The following is an 18,397-nucleotide window of genomic DNA, read 5'->3' as shown; positions in this document are numbered from 1 at the left end:
CCTTTGTGCAAGTATCCAAGGTTTTGTTTTGTGGCAAAAAATGTGAGTTGCTAATTACACATGTTTGATATTTATCGCAAATATTTTTTTATATATAATCGGGTGAGAGAAATACTTATCTAATCCAACTAGATGGATACAAATTTTTTTTGATACGATCGAGGTGGAAAAAATGTCTATTTAGTCTAACCTTTACTCATATACAAGTGAAATTTGAACTCAAGATCATATGTGTATTGAGAGCTCATCATTAACATTAGGCTAAGACGGGGTTGCCTCCAGTAAATTGAAGACCTAAGCAATTTTCAGGAGAATGTCATGTATAATTTGACAACCAAAATGAGTATTATCTTGAAATAAATGGAGCAAAATCAGAATAAAAACTTGGGGGTCAGGAAACAAAAAAATAACGTTTTTTTTTCCTTGAAAAAATATAAAATTTAGAGGTTGAATGAAGTTGAGCCTTAGTATTTAGTACTGGCCAGTGCCCAGTGGGCAGTGGCCACACATCGAAAATCGAAACATCGAAACTTGAAAAAGATTGGCCCAGACCCGAGTTAACAAGCCCAATATCGAAAGAGGCCGTCAACAAAATCTGAGCCCGCATCCATTAAGCCCTCGAATGCCCATTATTAGGGTTTAGAAATTTCCCGCCGTGAACACCACCGCAGGTGAAGACCATCGGCGATATCTTCTCCGGTGGATAATGCATCTCCGTCTCGTTTCCGTTTGTGATGTATAATGAAAATTTTAGTTTATTTAGTATGATTCTTCATTTTTATTTTCTTCTCGCTTTCTGATTTAAGGTGAAGGTACAAGACGAGTGGAAATTAAATCCGATGGCCGCGGTGGAACTGGAAAAGGTGACGGAATTTTTGGTATCGGAAATTTATAGACTTTTAAATTTTGCAGTTTTAATTTTCCAATGTACTACTATAAACGATTTAGTTTAATTTTTAGTTAGTTTAACAATAAAGTTTATCTCTGTAATTGTGACTTGTGAATGGCTGCCGGTAGTCTAAGAACGTGGATTGTTGCCTGGCTCATCTGAGTTAATGTAGGCCATCTATACAATTCCGGTACGGTTTATGTCTGTTCTTATGTGTCTGCTTCACCTAAATGAGGCTCAGAATTATTAGAAGTGCGAAGTGAGGTACACACTTTAAACAAGATGCTGAATCTTGCTCCTATTTTAATATTTCGGCTGGAGACTGAATTTTTAAATAGGCTCACAGGTTTGAAACCGAATTGGTTTTGGCTCAAGTTCAACTTGAAATAAAGTTTGATTTTGAACCTAATTTGTTTAGCTGAAAATATGTTTGCAAATTGTTGATAAATATTTAAGTTCATGAGTGGCTGGCAAGCTATCAAAGAAGATAATTTAGGCTAGAAATTTATTCAAACATGTTCGAGATTGACTTGAACTCGATGATCTTCAGTTTCAAGTTAAAGAGTTTTCCAAGCTGGCTTGAAAAGCTTGCTAATCAACTCGATTTATCTACTCCTCTAACCAACCTGAATGGAGAAAGGAAAGTGATGAAACGTGACAGGTACTTATGATGGGCTTCTTTGGTGTCTTGGATGTTTCTCCTGGTACTGCCAACTTGAAGTTGTGCTTGTACCGAGCATTTAAGATACAAGCAAACCCCTGATCATACTATTGTTTATCTGCCTGATTCCCTCTCTATCCAATATTTAGAATTTTTCATCACATATGCTTTTTGCACAAAGATGCCTTGATTTTTTTAGGCTCCAAAACCTTATTATAACTATTCTTTATGAGTTGATGAAAACTATCATGCTGTAAATTAGAACCTAGTAACTTTCTGACATTAAGAATTTTTCTGATTTTGTTATCTTGTTGAGGATGTGCTTGATACTCTTTTGTATATTATGGACTTGCACATAATGACTCCTTCATAAGGTTTATGACTTCAAATGGAAATCCCCCCATTGGGTCACTGTAAAGGATATAAGCAACTAGAAAGAAGAAATGGTTAGAGTTCAGAACTTGGAAATGCGTAGTATTTCATTCATTGCAATTTTTTTCTAAATGGCGTGTACCAATTATAGATGACTTGGGTTATTTTATCCAGGAAAAAGTATTTTAGACACATGCTGAAAATGCAACTTCTGATTTTCAGGTCATTGGCTGATTCGCTATGTTTTCCATATCCCTAACCATTATTAATGTTTTTTTCTTAAGATCAACTCACGCGAGTCTTCGTCCTGATTTTGCCAAGGTTGTATTTCTTGAATTTTTAGATGAAAAAATTATACATGAAGGATTCCAACATTGGAGGGATCTGAAGAAATGGAGAAATGTTCATTTGAATAACATGAATGCAGTCGTCATTCCTTATATAATTTTTGCCATGGAAGAGTGGAATTAACCTGGTATGCACATTCCATCACATTGAAAAATTATGAATTGGGTAATTATTTTCAAGAAATTTTAATAATCGATTGCAACTTAAGACTTCAATAGAGTGTGGAAAGTAGGTAGCTATGCAAGAGTGCGCTTTGAGTGGTATAATACTATAATATAATGAATCTGTGCATCATGTATATTGAATAAATTTCATTAAATCATCAAAGTTGTAAACGGGAGCTAAGTAGGAAATTGTTTCACTTGTCATGAGAAAAATGCACCTCTAAATTCCAAGCGTGTTTCTGCGAAAATTCAAAACGAGCAATGACATATTCTTGCTAAGTGTGAAATATGATTAGTGAAAGTTGGGGATACGCGTTTTCTTTATTTTTGTTGGTAAAGCTCTTAATGCCTGACCATGACTACATGAGGAAAGAGTATGGTTGATCCTTTCGCCAATTTGAACTGCCCAGCATTGGCTGCAGGCGGTCCAACAATGTGGCTTGGATATGATATTCGCCTTGCTCATCTGATTTATTAGGGGTATCTATACAATCTCCCATTTACTCCGCAATCTGTTGTAGTCATTTTCAGTTTGTATGTGTTCTTATGTGTTACTTCACCTTAATGTGGCTCATAATTATTAATCCTAAGAATAAAGTAACCAGTTTCCACCCACCACATGAATGTACAGCATGGAACTGAGCTGCTATAAAGCAGAGGTTAGTTGTCTCATTTTCTTGCCCAGTCGATGTTTTTAAACAAGTATCTGTTTGCTTACATATATTGGCTCTCCTTGCAGATGTAGGCGAGCTGATCCGAGGAGGGAAATGTCCATTGTTTTGCCCGCTGTTGTAGAGGTGATTCGAGCATACTACTTACTGTGAAGTACTTGTGTGTTCGACCATGAAATAGGACTTGTTAGAACATTTGATGATAATTGGTGGCAGCTGTTGTTTATGCTGTTGTCTTATCTTAAGGTTTCTATAATCGACATTTGCCGTACGTTCAATTTTTACATACTATGAATCAACTCATATTCATCGATGAGAATTCGTCTTTAAGAAATTATACGTCTGAATTGATTATTCCACAAATAATAGTAATAAACAATAAAAGAACCAAAACGAGCATACAATTAATAATTCCACAAATAATAGTAATAAATAAACAATAAACCCACCAAAACGAGCATTAATAAACAATAAAACCACCAAACGAGCATACAATTAATCGTCCTGAAACAATTTTCATCATCGATACAAACTTTTTCAAAAAAATATTGAAAAATTTACGTTAAATAACACGGTAAAAAACTATTACCAAATGTAATCACTAAAAAATAAATTTCCATCTGTTCCAGCAAAAAATCGATCAGAAAATGCAGAAACATCAATTTTTATTAAGCATACGCAAGAAAGTGGCTGCTAGAGGGCATGATTATCTCTTCATCTTCCAATACAACAATATAGACACCTGATCACAGATCTACCGGTCCAAACGCTCCCCATTTTTGGTCATCAGACTGAGGATCCCCCAGAAAAGATTCAATATTGGATCTCGCAGATTGATCCTTAGCCAGTGGAAAGTTCCAGAACGAGTCAGAATTTTCAAAGAAAATGTAAAACGCAACAGCAGAAGCCAAAAATAGCCCCAAGAGTAGTAGATATATCTGCCATTCTGCAATTACAGAAACAAGAAAATCGGGACCTTAGTTTATTTAAACTTAAATTCAGAATATAAAGAGGGGGTTGTTTGGGGGAGGGGGAAAGTGAGACGGATATAGGAACCTTTCCAATCAGCAGGAACATTCAGTTTGGTCACCATTACTCCCCATTCGGTAGATGTAGTTAGAATTACTCTGCAGAGTCAAGTGCAAAAGCTTAAACGGCAATAAGGTAAACAATTTAAAATGCTAGGTCTGTCCCCAAACAAAAGAGAAGATTAACAGCATTTTCCATTTAACAGATCAAGAGGTTTGTGAGGACAGTCAAGTGCGCAATCTGGCGGAGGAATTCATTTTAGGTCGACTTGAATTACTGATAGACCAGATGGTATAGGAATTAGACATCTAAACAACTTAAGTAAGGAACTTGCAAAAATCTGGTATAATAACAGTATGTCTGAATACTTGAGAATAAATGAAAATGAGCAACCATCATTGTATAAATTGATTCGAAACACAAATAAAAATAATATAAAATACCAGTTCCAGTACTTAATGGCTCGGGAAAGAGCATTCATATATTTATTTTGATAACAGATTTTTCCTATCCAAAATAAAAAAAAATTGATGACAAATTTAAGTCTCTTACCTTTCACTGGGGCAAAACACTAATGATTCAATCTTAGCGCCCAAGTGCAACCTTTTACTCCAATGGCTGACTTCCATTTTTTTAATGTCTACGACACATATATCCCCATCCTTGCTCCCCCTGTAACTCAAAATTGTGAAAATTTATTTGCTGACAGTACCATGATCAATAACAATTAACAAGCTAAAATGTTCTTCCAAAAGGATCTTGCGCTCGGAAAAGGGTATATGATATATGATCGTGCTAGAAAGAGCGTATCAGTGTTACATATTTTTCTTAAGTACTATATCGTTTTGAACGACTAAAATTTCCATTGAAATGTTTCTGTGCTTCTGATGGACCTATGATATTAGACATCCAAAATAACATTGTTCTCTTTTCCTCTTTAAATTGCTTTAGAACCAGTTGTCACTTTCAGCAAAAGGTACTTCTACCAAAGAATACATGTATAATTTTGTTTCCAAAATAAAATATAAACAAAATAGAAAACGAATAAAATTCCAAAAAGAGGCTGGACACTTACAAAGCAAGATATTTTCCATCCAAACTCATGGACATTATTGAAGCTGGCTTTGTCATTAGCCTCTTGTGCCCAACTTTCTTCCATGTACTTATGTCCCAAACAACCATCAGTGCTTTATTTCCTGTGTTACGGAAAGCATATCTCAAGTCTGAATTTCCAACAATTTCTAATTTCAAACACATAGGTGACTGCATGCTCAAAGAATTTAGTACATTTGCATACCTCTTTGAACGCTGCAAAATAAAAAGGGTTTTGTTCCATCTTTTGAAAATCGGCAAAGTTCAATTCTTTCATCCTGCCACACAAGAAAGATACATAGAGACGTCAATAACTTAAATTTGCAGGGAAAATGATACACAAAACTCAGGAATAGAGCCACATACTGAGTTCCGTGTCAAGGTTGTTATAGGAGCTCCATCATTTGTATTCCATATTCTTGCAGAGCCATCAGTTGATGTTGAAGCTAAAAATTCTGAGTCTAAGCTGCAACAGAGTAAGAAGGACCAAAACCATTAAAGTTTGTTCCCAGGATGACCGAATTGATTGAAGAGCACTAGATAATAGCTAGTGTCTACACTTGAAAGAGCAAATAACAAAAATTTAAATATAAAATATGTTACTCTTTTCATCTATACACAGAATTTTACGGTACAGCTCGTTTCGTAAAACGGGTAAATCTTGTGATATTATCTAATATAAATTTTCTTGCGGTAAAACCGTGTATGCAAGTTTAGCATATCAATAATAATGCTCCACAAGACGATAATTAGTACTGACTTTCGAGGTTAGTTAACTCTTGCAACTCCAGATCATGGCTTAGCATTCACAAAACAAAACTCTTAGATTAAAATGAAATTTTCTCGCAATCAAATATTCGCGATCCTTTGGGTATTGATTCTATTCAATATTTCGACAGAAAAGCACAAGCACGAGAAGATTTTTGGTGAAGGAGATTTGGTAATGGTGCATTTGCGCAAGCATAGGTTTCTAGTTGATGTGGTTCAAGTTTAATATCTTAGTTTTATTTATAGTGTTGGAATTTATCAGTATTTTTTTAGGCATAATAGAATTCTTAATTATTATTCTATTAGGATTCTTGTTATCCTACTTGGTTTAGGACTAGGATAGCGGTTTATTTGAGCATCGTATGTGTATTCAAAACATACATTAGGCATTAATAATAATTTCAGTTTCATATTATTTACTCTCATTTGTGTTGAGTTATTGTTTGTATGAAATACCCCCTCTGCTGCACCAAAAACTTTATGCAAAGAGGGAAGATATGATGCAAAAGCCTGTAATTTATAAAATGATAGAAAAATGAACTCAAATATGACCTAAATATTGATGTCGGTTGACCCAATGAGTATTCAATCAATAGTGCCACCATAATTGTAGAGAGCAATGTCAATATAAGTAGTGCATCATGGGGAAAACGTAAGTGTTAATTTCATGTCAAGGCAATGGTAGTTCAAATTCTTTCACGTGAGACAAATACAAACTTTGAAGCTTGACCAAAGAGCAGCTTCACTTGTTGTGTAATAACTAGATGCAATATTGCTTGTAATATAAACAGAAGTCAGTTCATGATTTCATATAGATATGGGACAAAATTAGATAATATGGGAAACAATTTCTTGTAATATATTAAAAAACTACCTAAAATCCATGTCTTGAAATGACTTGTGAGCTCTTGGTTCGTCTAAAATGTTGCGCATGTTTGTCCACTCGAATATTCTAAGATGTCCATCCTTCAAATTTAAAAAAAAAAGACAGAATATTTATATAAAATGTTCTAAAAACATAAATTCAGAGACCAATTCAGAATGATAGCCATCATAAAAGAGCTTACAACTCCACCAGTTGCAAATTTAGTACCGTCTACACTAAAAGCTAAGCACTTTTGCAGTCCAATTCCTTGCAGTGGAAGCACTTCTTCATTCAAGAGTTTTATATTGTCTTCCCGACCATACAAGCTGAACAATCTGCATGTTTTTATATTCATTACTTTTAGCATCTACCCGAAAAGGTAATATCATAACAGAAAAAGGTGTTTTCTAAGAGTAAGACATGCACGCTGATGCAAACCTTTTCCTTCCTGTGTGATAATTTTCCAGATAATAATAATAATAATAATAATAATAATAATAATAATAATAATAATAATAATAATAATAATAATAATAATAATAATAATAAATGTCCAAAAAAGGAAACTCATTCTGGAATATGGTATTTAACAATATACCCTTCAGTCAAAGATCTAGAGGCATGTAAGAAAATGAAAACTAAAACCAAACACTCAAACACTGACTTGCAGTCGCCAGAACTGGTAGCACAAACTATGCTATCTCCACTGGGATGCACAGCAATATGCACTGGATTAACCCCTTCTTCAAGTTCATACTTAGCCTGCATGTATGATAGACAGGGATTCACATATTCATACAACCATCAAGTAACATTTATCAAACACAACACTTCCTCCATCAAAATCGACAAGAACCACTGCAAAAAATTCCTTGCAGCAATCTTGTGCATCACAGATAGCATGATTGCAATAAATCTATCTGAATCAAAAAGTCAAACTACACACTCAAATCTCAATTTAGGGTAACAGAATTCTCACATGTAGCAAATTAAATACAAAATTATATCGACACAAATAAAAACCTAAAAAAAAAAAATAAAAACACCCGACCTTTGGGGATGGAGAGAGAGAGGTGGTCTTCGGATCGAAGGTGAAGATCTCTATAGAAAATGGCTTCGATTTTCCGACCACCGCCAAGTGCTCGTTTTCCGGCCGTCGGATCCACGCCGCACACGTCACAACACCTCCTCCCGGCACGTCTCCGGCGTCCATTTGACGCAGTACGAATCGAAATCGAAAGAGGAAAGATTGCTGTCAGTTGATGGCCGTTGAAATCTGAAGCGAATTTGGAATTAACATTTGAAAGGGGTTTTTATAAGGAGCCGCAGCGATATTGGGAACACCGTTGGGGTTTTTATCCCCTACATTTATTTTACTGTGCAACTGCTTCTTGTACATTTGGTGGCTTTTCTTAGATCATCGCATATATATATAATTATGAATTGTCCCAAACAATTGCATGTATAGATCTTATCTTAACAAATAAATTACGTTACATTTGATTTCTAATTATTGCAAACACAAATTTCAATAAAAAAACAAATAGGTAATATTGAAATTGATAAAATTATTCCAAAGTGTCCAAAGTCACAACCAACTTTGCACGAAAAATTTCTATTTCGAAAGAGTATGAAATTGGAAAATAGTTTTTAGATGACAAATTTTTTAAAAGAAACATAGCTCTAAAGAATGCCAAATCTGAATTTAAGGATAGATAATAAATGGTCGAACTAGTATGTATACATTTATTATTAATTTTTTTGGAAGCAAGTATGTATACATTTATTGATTAATGATTAATGATCAATGATAAAGAAACTTGGGTTAATTATCTATCATTCAATGTCTAAGTTATTATCATTCAATGTCTAAGTTTAATAGTCAAAAGTAATTGGTGGAATTAATGATTTTTTGATTGGTTTGTAGTATGTGGTGCAAATGTAGGCAACCTCTTCCCCAAAGTGTTAGTTGTAAAAAGTCAACCGCTTTGATTTTATCTACAATATCTGGAAAGTATATGCTGCGACGATTCCGCGGAATTCTTCAACAATATGGCTTAAATTAATAATTTTTTGGTGCAAATTTACATTGACTTCTATAAAGGACATTCCCTTTCTAAAAAAATCGGAAAATAAAATTTAAATATGATGTGAGATGACAATATGTCGGGGTAAATCGGGTATCCGATCTGGACCTGACACTCTTTTAAACGTATCAGTTTTCTGCATGAATCATATCCGACCCGTTTCATATATATTGTTGTCCTTTTGCTCCTATTGTGATCAATATGTTTTGCAAAATTTTGGAAATATACTTTATGTTATACATAGACTTACATTTTGCGTGTTAAAAATACAAATGTACCATTGCATTCAATTACAACTCTTTTATTTTGTTTATTATCGATTATCGATTACCTTTGAAAAAAAATTATCATCTTACGTTACGAATAATCAATGTACATTTAACAGAAGATTTGGATATTCCAAAACAGGTTACATGTGATGTCCTAACATACGAGAACCATTGACATTCTGATTATGATTGGAAATCTATTCCTTGTTTTGTTATTGCTGACACTTTAATTAGTGGTAATAGTGTTTTAAAAGGTTTGGGCCAGACCCGTGTTATTGGGCCAGACCCTTATTATTGGGCCAGACCACTATTTTAAACATGCGAAATCAGGCCATCACCAAATCCGAGCCCGCATCGATTAAACCCTTGAATTTCGATTTAGGGTTTAGAAATTTCTGGTTGTTTCGGTGAATCTGTCGACGTCCACACCTCCGCCGGCGAAGTCAGTCGTTAATATCTCCTCTGGTGAGATTCAAGACTAGAACACGTTTCTGTCTCAGCTTCTTTTGTGATATTTTTATGCACATTTGTATGATTTTTTTTTAAAAAAATTTGTTCCCTGTTTCTGATACGAGTTTGGTGTATTTCTTTGAAAACTAGCGCAACATTTGGTTGCAGAGGCGGGAAATATGGAGGAGAAAGTAGAAAATGATAGTATATTAAATCCAGTGTCCGCAGTGGAGCAGGTAAGGAAAATTTATGTGCTGGAAAATTGTTCATCAGTTTTCATGAATTGATATTTTGATCAAGTTGATGTTCTAAAACGTGTTTGGATGTTCAGGGAAATGATGATGAGGACACGAAGGTTAAAAAATATCTCAGAGGCGAAGGAACAAATTTAGAGGTGATTTTTTTTTTTAAAAAAAACATTTAGATCTTTACGATTTATATATCTACATTGAAGGTTTTATCTAAATTATTTCCTAATTTTCTTTTGTTAAGGTTTTAAAAGATAAGAAATTGAAAGGTCAGCTAGCTGCAAGGGAAGAAGTGTATGGAAAGACTGCCAATGTTGCTGCCCGGGCTGAGAAAGTGACTTCTTCTTTATGCCATTGCTTGATATATATACTATTTCTTCGGTTATCCATACCCTGAATTTATGTGTCTGTTTTTCGGTATTGGAATTCTCTAGTACCTCATGCCTGGGGAGTCAGGTTATTTGGAACCAGATGGTATAGAGAAAACATGGAGGATAAAGCAGGAGGAACTTGCTGGTGAGGTGGACATCCTGAGTCGGATAAAGCAACATGACATTGTCTCGCCAGGTTGGGAACCTATTCTTAATTGCTTTTGCGTAAAATACTGTGTACTGATTAAATTGTCACTACATTCCACATTTAATCAACAATTTTTAATTTCTCCAACTCATTTTACTCAGTTTGTCCTCTCATTGTAACATCCTTTGAAGAAATGGAAGAATTTTACAGCGTCAGAAATCATGCCAATGCACTCTGCATCAAGTCTGTATTTATGCTATATGGAAAAAAAATGATGGGTGGAAATTGGATCAGAAAGAAAGAAAAACATGATTTTTTTTAACTAAATTGGATTTATCCAGTAATGATTGGGCTCTTTCTAGAGCTGATCCCGATGTTTTCTTGTTCGCAGTTACATTTGTTTTATAATTTTTCTGATGAAATTCTTTTGTGCAAGTAAAACCCTGCGCTTTATCGATCTTCTCTTATAATCCTTTTGAGATCAAAGATTTTCTCTAGCATATCCTGGACTTCATTACTGACTTTTTCATTGCTGTACATGACGTTTTGAAATAGCTCGTGTTATTGTCCTGGAGTATTTGATTTGCTGTTACACTGTTTCAATTCGTTAAATATAAAAAATACTTACTTTTCAGACCTTGGTCCATACACTCTGGATTTCACGTCAAGTGGTCGACATATGGTAGTAGCTGGACGTAAAGGTCATCTACTCCTTCTAGACATGAAATGTATGGATCTCATTAAAGAGATTCAGGTATGACATTGTTTTCATAACAAAATCCTACTTTATCCCTGTTTTTTTTCTTTTTTCTTTTATGTTTGGGTGGCCGGGATGGCTGGCTGAGGTATCACATAATTTTTCTAAGTGTGGATGAAATATATGATAATATCCATCTATCATAAATTTTTTTACAATTCTACTCTTGAAACATTCTCTTGGTTAAGCATGCCTTTCTTCCCAGACTGAAAAAATGGAGTCCATGCGACTCGATTGTGTGGTTTGTTTCAGGGTACTTTTGGGAAAAAAGAATAAATGAGAGACAAAGTTAAAAAGGGCATAAAACCTAGACTCTGTCAGAATTTGTTAGATAACTATCAGATAGAATTTCAATTAACTTTTTCAACTAAAATTGAAGAACATGTAAAACAAATAGTAAAAGGTTCAATGGAGAAACTGTAAAGCTTGGGGTGAAATAAGGTGAGAGTTCTAAATGCCTCATCGAGCTTTGCAGTAAATCCCTAGCTACTATCTAGGTTTTTAGATAGTACCAAAAACTCTCCGAGGATGCAAATTACATTTTGAATTTACCAGGTGGAAAAACCCTTGCCCTTCTGTAAAGAGAATGTGTGACGATTTCAAGCTAGCTCTTGCACTTGCTCATGACCATCCGCAACAATAGACTTAAAAGTTATCTTCTAAAATTATATATATATCTATCTAATCTAATCTAACGTACATATAAATATACCACTTTCAATTGTGAATTTCCTCGTGTACCCTTCATTTTCTTCTTTGTTAGTCCACCATTAAGTAATCATCTTGTGTATTCATGAAACCCTCTCATCTTCTTCTTTGTTAGTCCATCATTAATTTAAATATTATCTAAATTTCTTGCTCATATTTTCAATGGTCAATCATCCACGTGCAACGCGCACATGCACTTCCCTAGTGTGTGTGTGTGTGTGTGTGTGTGTGTGTATATATATATATATATATATATATATATATGTAGCAGGAAATTATATTTCGTTTTTACACATCTCCTTCTTAGTCTTTCAATATTCCCCTCATTGCATTCCAGTCATTAGACTTGCAGATAATTGAGTGTTCATGCACGATGTTATTATTGAATTATATTATGTGTTCGCTGTGTCATCCTTGTTTTTTTACTTGTGGAAGCATGGCTATCTTTGGAAATGCGTCAAATGACTTATTGACCACATTGACTGGTTTTTGAGAAGCTATGTTCTCTTGGATCTTGTAGGTATAATAAGTATTCAATTGTTCGAGGCTTTTATTTCAGGTTAGGGAAACAGTGCGTGATGCAGTCTTCTTGCACAATCAGAAACTTTTTGCAGTTGCTCAAAAGAAGTAAGTTCTTGCATTCTTTCAGTCATTAAAATTAATGGTTATCTGTTAGGGACTCAAATAGAGCAATGGGCTTTGGCATTTTATATTTTGAGCCCAAACCTAAAGAGGGCCCAAGAGTCACAAAGCCTAGGAAGAATCTAGAGAGTTAGAAAGAAATAAATACTTGAAGAAAAGAATGGATACTCATTCGTGATTTTGTATTCTCAGTATCAAGACTAGCTTAGGCTAGGGAAACTAGCATTTAGCTAGGGTTGCAGCTTGCTACAGAGTTTATCTCTGGGAAAGAATTTCTTGTTCAATTTTGTTCATCCAATATTAATTCTATAGGTGTTTTTGATCTAATTCTTGTGGCCAAGTAACCAGTAGCCTAACAATTGGTCCGACCTGCCATGGCCACCACTCGTTCGGACGAAAAGATTGAGATTCTCGAAAAATCAGTCTCGGTGCTTCAGGAAGAAATGGATTCAGTCCACAGAAAGCTAGACTACATAACTTCTCTTGTGGAGAAGTTGCTGCCCGATAGATTCAAGGATCCCGGCCACCACCCTGGCTCTCATGAGTCCCTTGACCCAACCTCTGGCCAACATGAATCATCGAAGGAGCTGTATCTGAAGGAAGAGAGCCAACAAGACACACACGAGGAGGTGGAGTACACGAAGCTCATCAAGGATGAGTTTGGATCTAGGAGTAGACGCCCAGAATTCTCCTACAACAACGTCACTGATGTACTCCGCATTTGGGCTTCAGGGAACGTGGTGGAACTCACCTCAGAGACCGATCCAAGAGTTGTAATCAGACCAATGATCCAAAGATTCCCATGGCTTAAAAAGAAAGATCCAGAAAAGGAAAAACCGCCATGGAAAATTATCGTAGTGTTGAAGAAAGGGGAGCCGATCGTGGGCTTGCAGATTGTGCTACCTAGGGTTTGGACTACCCAGAAGTGGGCTCTTATTGAAAAAACAAACATGGGCTGCTTTTCTATTAGGCCCAAACCTAATAATTGGAGACACGCAGAAGCCCCTGGACCAGCTATAAAGATTAGGGCATTGACGCCTGAGATGGAGGATATCAGTAGACCGCCGCGCAATCATCAGAGAGAAGTCGCTAACTCACAAACCCTTATCTTCAAGAGAAGACGCTCGTGTGACAGTGGGTCAATCTCTGTTGGAACTGACAGAAGTTTAAGAACAGAGAATTGGGAAAATAGGGAAAGCCAAACAATACAGTACAAAGAAATTGACGAAGGAAAAATAAGGCGTACAGGTTTTAAAGAAGTTGAGAAGAAGCTGCCCAAACAAGGGTGGACAAAGGCTGTGGTTGAAGAATTAAGTACTAAAAAACCAGTAGAATGCAACTTCAAGTTGCTAGATCAACAGCTGACAATAGTGGGAGGTGCATATCTACTTATTGTTGGGATATTAAGTATGCTTGTTAGATTTCTGTTTTTGCAAGAGAGGATACGGGAACAAGACACGCCTATAATTCTTTGTACGTAATTAAGAGATTGGGATTGACCACTGAAAGAAACTTTATAAAGGTAGAGGATGATGATGGGCATGAGAATGGGGTAAACAACGGATTGGAAAGTGGAACAGAGGCTTGCAGAGGTGGACTGCCCCTAATGAAAATAGATGGGGTGGACTTCATGATAGTGATACGGAACCATACATTGGCTGAGAATGAGACTATTAGTCCTATGGATAAATTTCGATTATGGGGCTTCGTCTTTTGATGAAGCAACCATGAATAGAGAATGGATATGTGCTGGGTATCAAATTATAGTGAGTAAGAGATGTCATGGATTGAAAATACGAGTAGCAACTACGGTGATCGGGGTGTACAGCCTCATGTTCGGGACAAACGGGAAGAATTTTAGGCTGGAAGATGCCACTGCGATGACAAGGAATGAGAAGGGCAGAGGGGAGTGGACACGATTGGGGTTGGGACCGGTTGACAAAGGGGGGGAGGGCATCAATACGGTTCAGTTACCAACGGGCTCTCGATTCACTCTGGTGTTAACTCAACAGACCAAGCAACTAAGGCATGAGCAAAAGCTGCAAGTTTTGGGACGCTGGGAAGATTCCTCAACTAGGAGGCCACCAGGCACCAGGACAGACAGATTTATGTTATCCAAGCTCATTCAAAATTTCGGTCTTGAGGACAAGACTGTTTTTGGGGAGGATGATATTGTTAGGGACTCAAATACAGCAATGGGCTTTGGCCTTTTATATTTTGAGCCCAAACCTAAAGAGGGCCCAAGAGTCACAAAGCCTAGGAAGAATCTAGAGAGTTAGAAAGAAATAAATACTTGAAGAAAAGAATGGACTCATTCGTGATTTTGTATTCTCAGTATCAAGACTAGCTTAGGCTAGGGAAACTAGCATTTAGCTAGGGTTGCAGCTTGTTACAGAGTTTATCTCTGGGAAAGAATTTCTTGTTCAATTTTGTTTATCCAATATTAATTCTATAGGTGTTTTTGATCTAATTCTTGTGGCCAAGTAACCAGTAGCCTAACATTATCTGATACAATTTTTTGATGCATTTCTGATTGAAAATAATACTGATTTTACCATTAAATTTATAAGCTTGTCCAGTGGCGCCGATGCTGCTGCTTCATATTATTTAATTTGAATCTTCTCCAAATATTTGTAAAGAAATAATGCTGCATGGCCAATTATTTTGTGATGTCAAGTTGGGTCTTTGGCATTTTCATTTGTTTCTTCCTCTTGAGGTCATTATAAAGGTCGAACCCTTTTCCAGTTGCACATGCCTAATTTTTAAAGTTAATTTACAATTCATTTTCTCCTTTCCTTGCTGTGATATCAATTTTTGCTAGATATTCCTCTGTAGACCTCTGCTGGATTAGAGTTGTCATGTTTTACTCATCTCGAGTTCATACAAACTGGCTAAGAATTATGGTCTTGCAATAATGCCACTCAATCAATTCTTTTTATTGACATCGGTTGCATGGTGTGGATCTGTTTATTCACAATGATTGCATGTTTCTCGTCTTATCTGTTGGTAGTTCTTGTCCATTTTTTGGTGCTTGAATTGATGGATCCAGTTGATGTTTTTTTTTTGACCGGGATCCAGTTGATGTTTTAACTTCACTTGAACTCAATTATTTTCTTAATTCTGTTTATCATAATAGGCCAACATGCAGCCATGCTCGTCCTTCTTTCTCATCTACCAAGCCTATGCTGCTACCGACTTTCAGTTTAACTTATACATTGATTGTGTGACACTGACATTTTAATTAGCCAAAATAATGCAAGCAGCTACATGTGGAAACACTTGTCTTACATTTTGCTTCATTTAACTTGGGAAAATGCTCATATCTTTGTTATTTTATTGTTATCATCAGTGATTATAGATAGTATATGTGTATAGACTACGCACACATTTCTGAATTGTCTACTTTCATGTTCAGGTATGTATATATATATGGAGATAATGGTACAGAACTTCATTGCCTGAAGGTTAGCAATATATTCTCATGTGCTCGCAGTATTTTCAATTTTTCATTGTGCTGAAGTAGTCTTGTCAAGTTTGAAGGGACACCCTTTGCTTTCATGTTCTTGGGTGCTTGCATTTTCTTTTATGGAAATCGTTGATGATGTGAATTAGAAGGTACATCCTTTTCTGATTGCCATTGTGAGGTGTCTGTCAGATCGCACTGGAAACCGAGTTCTGGATGGTAACATGCATTTTGCTAAATGTTTAGTGGTGTTTTTTTCCAAAACTTAAAAGACTATAGGATATAATCCATAACTTCTTTATGCTATATCTTTTACTTTATTTTTTGCAAATCTGAACAATTGAAATTTAACCCTGGGAGGTTAGAAGAATATAATGAAATTGCTTTTTCTGCAAAGCACTGGAATTCATTAATGTCAAAATTCTTTTTCTTTTCTTCTTTTTCATCGAGTTTTCTGAGAGGGTCGTATTTTGGGTTTGTGCCAGCTTAAACTGGGTTTCTAGTTGGCCTAATCGATGTTAGTTGACATTTGGGAAACCTAAGATTGTGTACAAATTAATTATTGGTATTTGAGACTTAAGAGTATAATATCTTGAGGTCTCTTTCTATTTCAGGAACATGGTGCTGCACTTAAACTTCAGTTTCTCGATAAACAGTTCCTCTTGGCATCCGTAAACGAATTTGGGCAACTTCATTTTCAAGATATCACCACGGGTCAGATGGTAGGCAATTTTCGAACTGGTCTTGGTCGCTCTGGGGTCATGAAGGCAAATCCCTGGAACAATGTAATATCTGTTGGTCATTCTGGTGGCACAATAACCATGTGGAAACCTACCAGCGCTGCTCCACTCGTCAAGATGTTGTGTCATCACGGGCCAGTTACAGCTTTGGCATTCCACCCCAATGGTCATCTAATGGCGACCTCTGGAATGGAGAGGAAAATAAAGATTTGGGACTTGAGAAAATATGAGGTTCTCCAAACAATACCATTCCAAGCCAAAACCTTGGATTTTAGTCAGAAAGGTTTGCTTGCTGCTGCCACTGGATCTTTCGTCCAGATATTGGGAGATTTCTCTGGCTCTCAGGACTATAGCCGTTACATGACGCATACCATGGCTAAAGGCTATCAAATACATAAGGTGTTGTTTAGACCATACGAAGATGTTTTGGGCATCGGGCACTCCATGGGTTGGTCTTCAATCTTGATACCTGGATCAGGTGAACCCAATTTTGATTCTTGGGTCGCTAACCCTTTCGAAACACGCAAACAAAGAAACGAGAAAGAAGTGCACTCTCTTCTTGATAAACTTCCACCTGAGACAATCATGTTGGACCCGACGAAGATTGGTTCATTGAGGCCTATGAGAAAGAAAGAATTGCTCACCAGAAAAGAGAAGGAAGCAGAGATGGAGGCTGCCATTGAAGATGCTAAAAATATTTCTTTCAAAAAGAAAACTAAAGGTAGAAGCAAGTCAAGTAAAATGGCAAAGAAGAAGCAAGAATCTGTTGCGAAAGCCAAGAAAACTCTCTTGGAGGAACAAGTTAATGATGAGAAATCCTCCAAAAAGAAGAGGAAGAGAATTGAAGAGAACAATCAACTACCCCTGTCCTTGCAGCGTTTTGCCCGGAAAGGTGCGCCGTGAGCTCTTGTGGTGAGGCTTTCGACTCGGGCCTTATTAAGGTTTGTCATGGTTGGTTGATCGCGGCACAATGGTGATTAGTTGGTTAGAATGTGTCGTGGTTTATCATGGCACGATGGTCCTTTATTTTGCTTTTCGGGGGGTGGTTTGAGAGTTTGAATTACAACGGGGTCGTGAGCGTAGTGATGAAATGGTAATGTTGTGATTTTCCTGTATCATTAAATTTTGATTTATAATATCTTACCAAGTTCAGAAAGTTCTTATGGATTTGTTTAATAGAATTTATTCGCCTAAAACGCCTAAATTTAGAGGAAGGGTCTCATTTTGTTCCGCAAGTTATTTTCTTAATTACTCGTGCAGCGATTGAAGACATTTCTCCTGCAAACTCTATTCTTTGTTCTCAAAATTTCCCTTCTAAACATTCAAAAGAAAAATGTTCATTTGGCTACATCACGCATGTATCTTTCTCTAGCTACAACTGAGGCTGGGGTGAGATTCAGGCAACTTGGTTCAGGAATTGTAAGACCAACGTTGTTCTTGATGTCGGATCATATCAAACGAACATGAATTGGATCACTTTCTTTCATGAATTTGTTGATCATAAAGTCGTTAATAAGAGGCATATCAGACAGTAGTACATACACTAAGATCTACAATTATTAACGGGAAAAAATTTGTATTGTATTAATAAAAATTTGTAAATTAACAAAATATTTTATTTTTATATTTCAAAACCAGCTGGAAAATGAAGCCAA

At 36.1% G+C, this 18,397-nt stretch overlaps 2 protein-coding genes and 1 long non-coding RNA gene across 8 annotated transcripts; 2 read left to right on the top strand and 1 right to left on the bottom strand.

The window, feature by feature from the left end:
* Positions 1 to 589: 589 nt before the first annotated feature.
* On the top strand, positions 590 to 3,418 carry LOC140881524 (uncharacterized). 5 transcript variants are annotated; one of them, XR_012149997.1, is made up of 3 exons: positions 590 to 699; positions 807 to 3,093; positions 3,174 to 3,418. It is a non-coding gene; the product is annotated as an uncharacterized lncRNA (long non-coding RNA). The 5 variants fall into 5 exon arrangements; XR_012149996.1 differs by having other exon boundaries at positions 634 to 736; XR_012149999.1 differs by having other exon boundaries at positions 639 to 671.
* A 151-nt stretch (positions 3,419 to 3,569) lies between these two features.
* Positions 3,570 to 8,253, bottom strand: LOC140882843 (SEC12-like protein 1). The gene is made up of 10 exons (XM_073289060.1): positions 7,911 to 8,253; positions 7,524 to 7,621; positions 7,062 to 7,194; positions 6,869 to 6,960; positions 5,593 to 5,692; positions 5,432 to 5,504; positions 5,210 to 5,330; positions 4,687 to 4,806; positions 4,162 to 4,232; positions 3,570 to 4,051 (listed from the first exon to the last, which is right to left on the bottom strand). Exons 1-10 carry the CDS (start codon positions 8,070 to 8,072, stop codon positions 3,852 to 3,854), a joined length of 1,170 nt encoding a protein of 389 aa, XP_073145161.1. The 5' UTR covers positions 8,073 to 8,253; the 3' UTR covers positions 3,570 to 3,851.
* Positions 8,254 to 9,551: 1,298 nt separating this feature from the next.
* LOC140880477 (probable U3 small nucleolar RNA-associated protein 7) lies at positions 9,552 to 17,954 on the top strand. Of its 2 annotated transcripts, none has more exons than XM_073284963.1 (9): positions 9,552 to 9,680; positions 9,791 to 9,901; positions 9,997 to 10,059; positions 10,158 to 10,247; positions 10,348 to 10,480; positions 11,068 to 11,186; positions 12,457 to 12,524; positions 15,955 to 16,003; positions 16,617 to 17,954. In XM_073284963.1, exons 2-9 carry the CDS (start codon positions 9,845 to 9,847, stop codon positions 17,643 to 17,645), a joined length of 1,608 nt encoding a protein of 535 aa, XP_073141064.1. In that variant the 5' UTR covers positions 9,552 to 9,680; positions 9,791 to 9,844; the 3' UTR covers positions 17,646 to 17,954. The 2 variants fall into 2 exon arrangements, with proteins under 2 accessions (XP_073141064.1, XP_073141062.1); XM_073284961.1 differs by having other exon boundaries at positions 9,553 to 9,680; positions 9,816 to 9,901.
* The last annotated feature ends 443 nt before the right edge of the window (positions 17,955 to 18,397 follow it).

This window comes from Henckelia pumila, chromosome 2 (assembly GCF_033568475.1).
Source record: "Henckelia pumila isolate YLH828 chromosome 2, ASM3356847v2, whole genome shotgun sequence".
Lineage (NCBI taxonomy): Eukaryota > Viridiplantae > Streptophyta > Magnoliopsida > Lamiales > Gesneriaceae > Henckelia > Henckelia pumila.
The sequence above is the reverse complement of the archived record's forward strand: the minus strand, read 5'-3'. Positions and strand labels throughout refer to the sequence as shown.

Coding starts and splice junctions, on each gene's coding strand:
- LOC140882843 (XM_073289060.1), bottom strand. CDS start 8,072: ATGGACGCCGGAGACGTGCCGGGAGGAGGTGTTGTGACGTGTGCGGCG. Junction 6,961..7,061: donor AATTTGCAACTGGTGGAGTT/GTAAGCTCTTTT, acceptor TTAAATTTGAAG/GATGGACATCTTAGAATATT. Junction 5,331..5,431: donor ATTTTGCAGCGTTCAAAGAG/GTATGCAAATGT, acceptor TCCGTAACACAG/GAAATAAAGCACTGATGGTT.
- LOC140880477 (XM_073284963.1), top strand. CDS start 9,845: ATGGAGGAGAAAGTAGAAAATGATAGTATATTAAATCCAGTGTCCGCA. Junction 10,248..10,347: donor TTGCTGCCCGGGCTGAGAAA/GTGACTTCTTCT, acceptor GGAATTCTCTAG/TACCTCATGCCTGGGGAGTC. Junction 11,187..12,456: donor ATCTCATTAAAGAGATTCAG/GTATGACATTGT, acceptor CTTTTATTTCAG/GTTAGGGAAACAGTGCGTGA.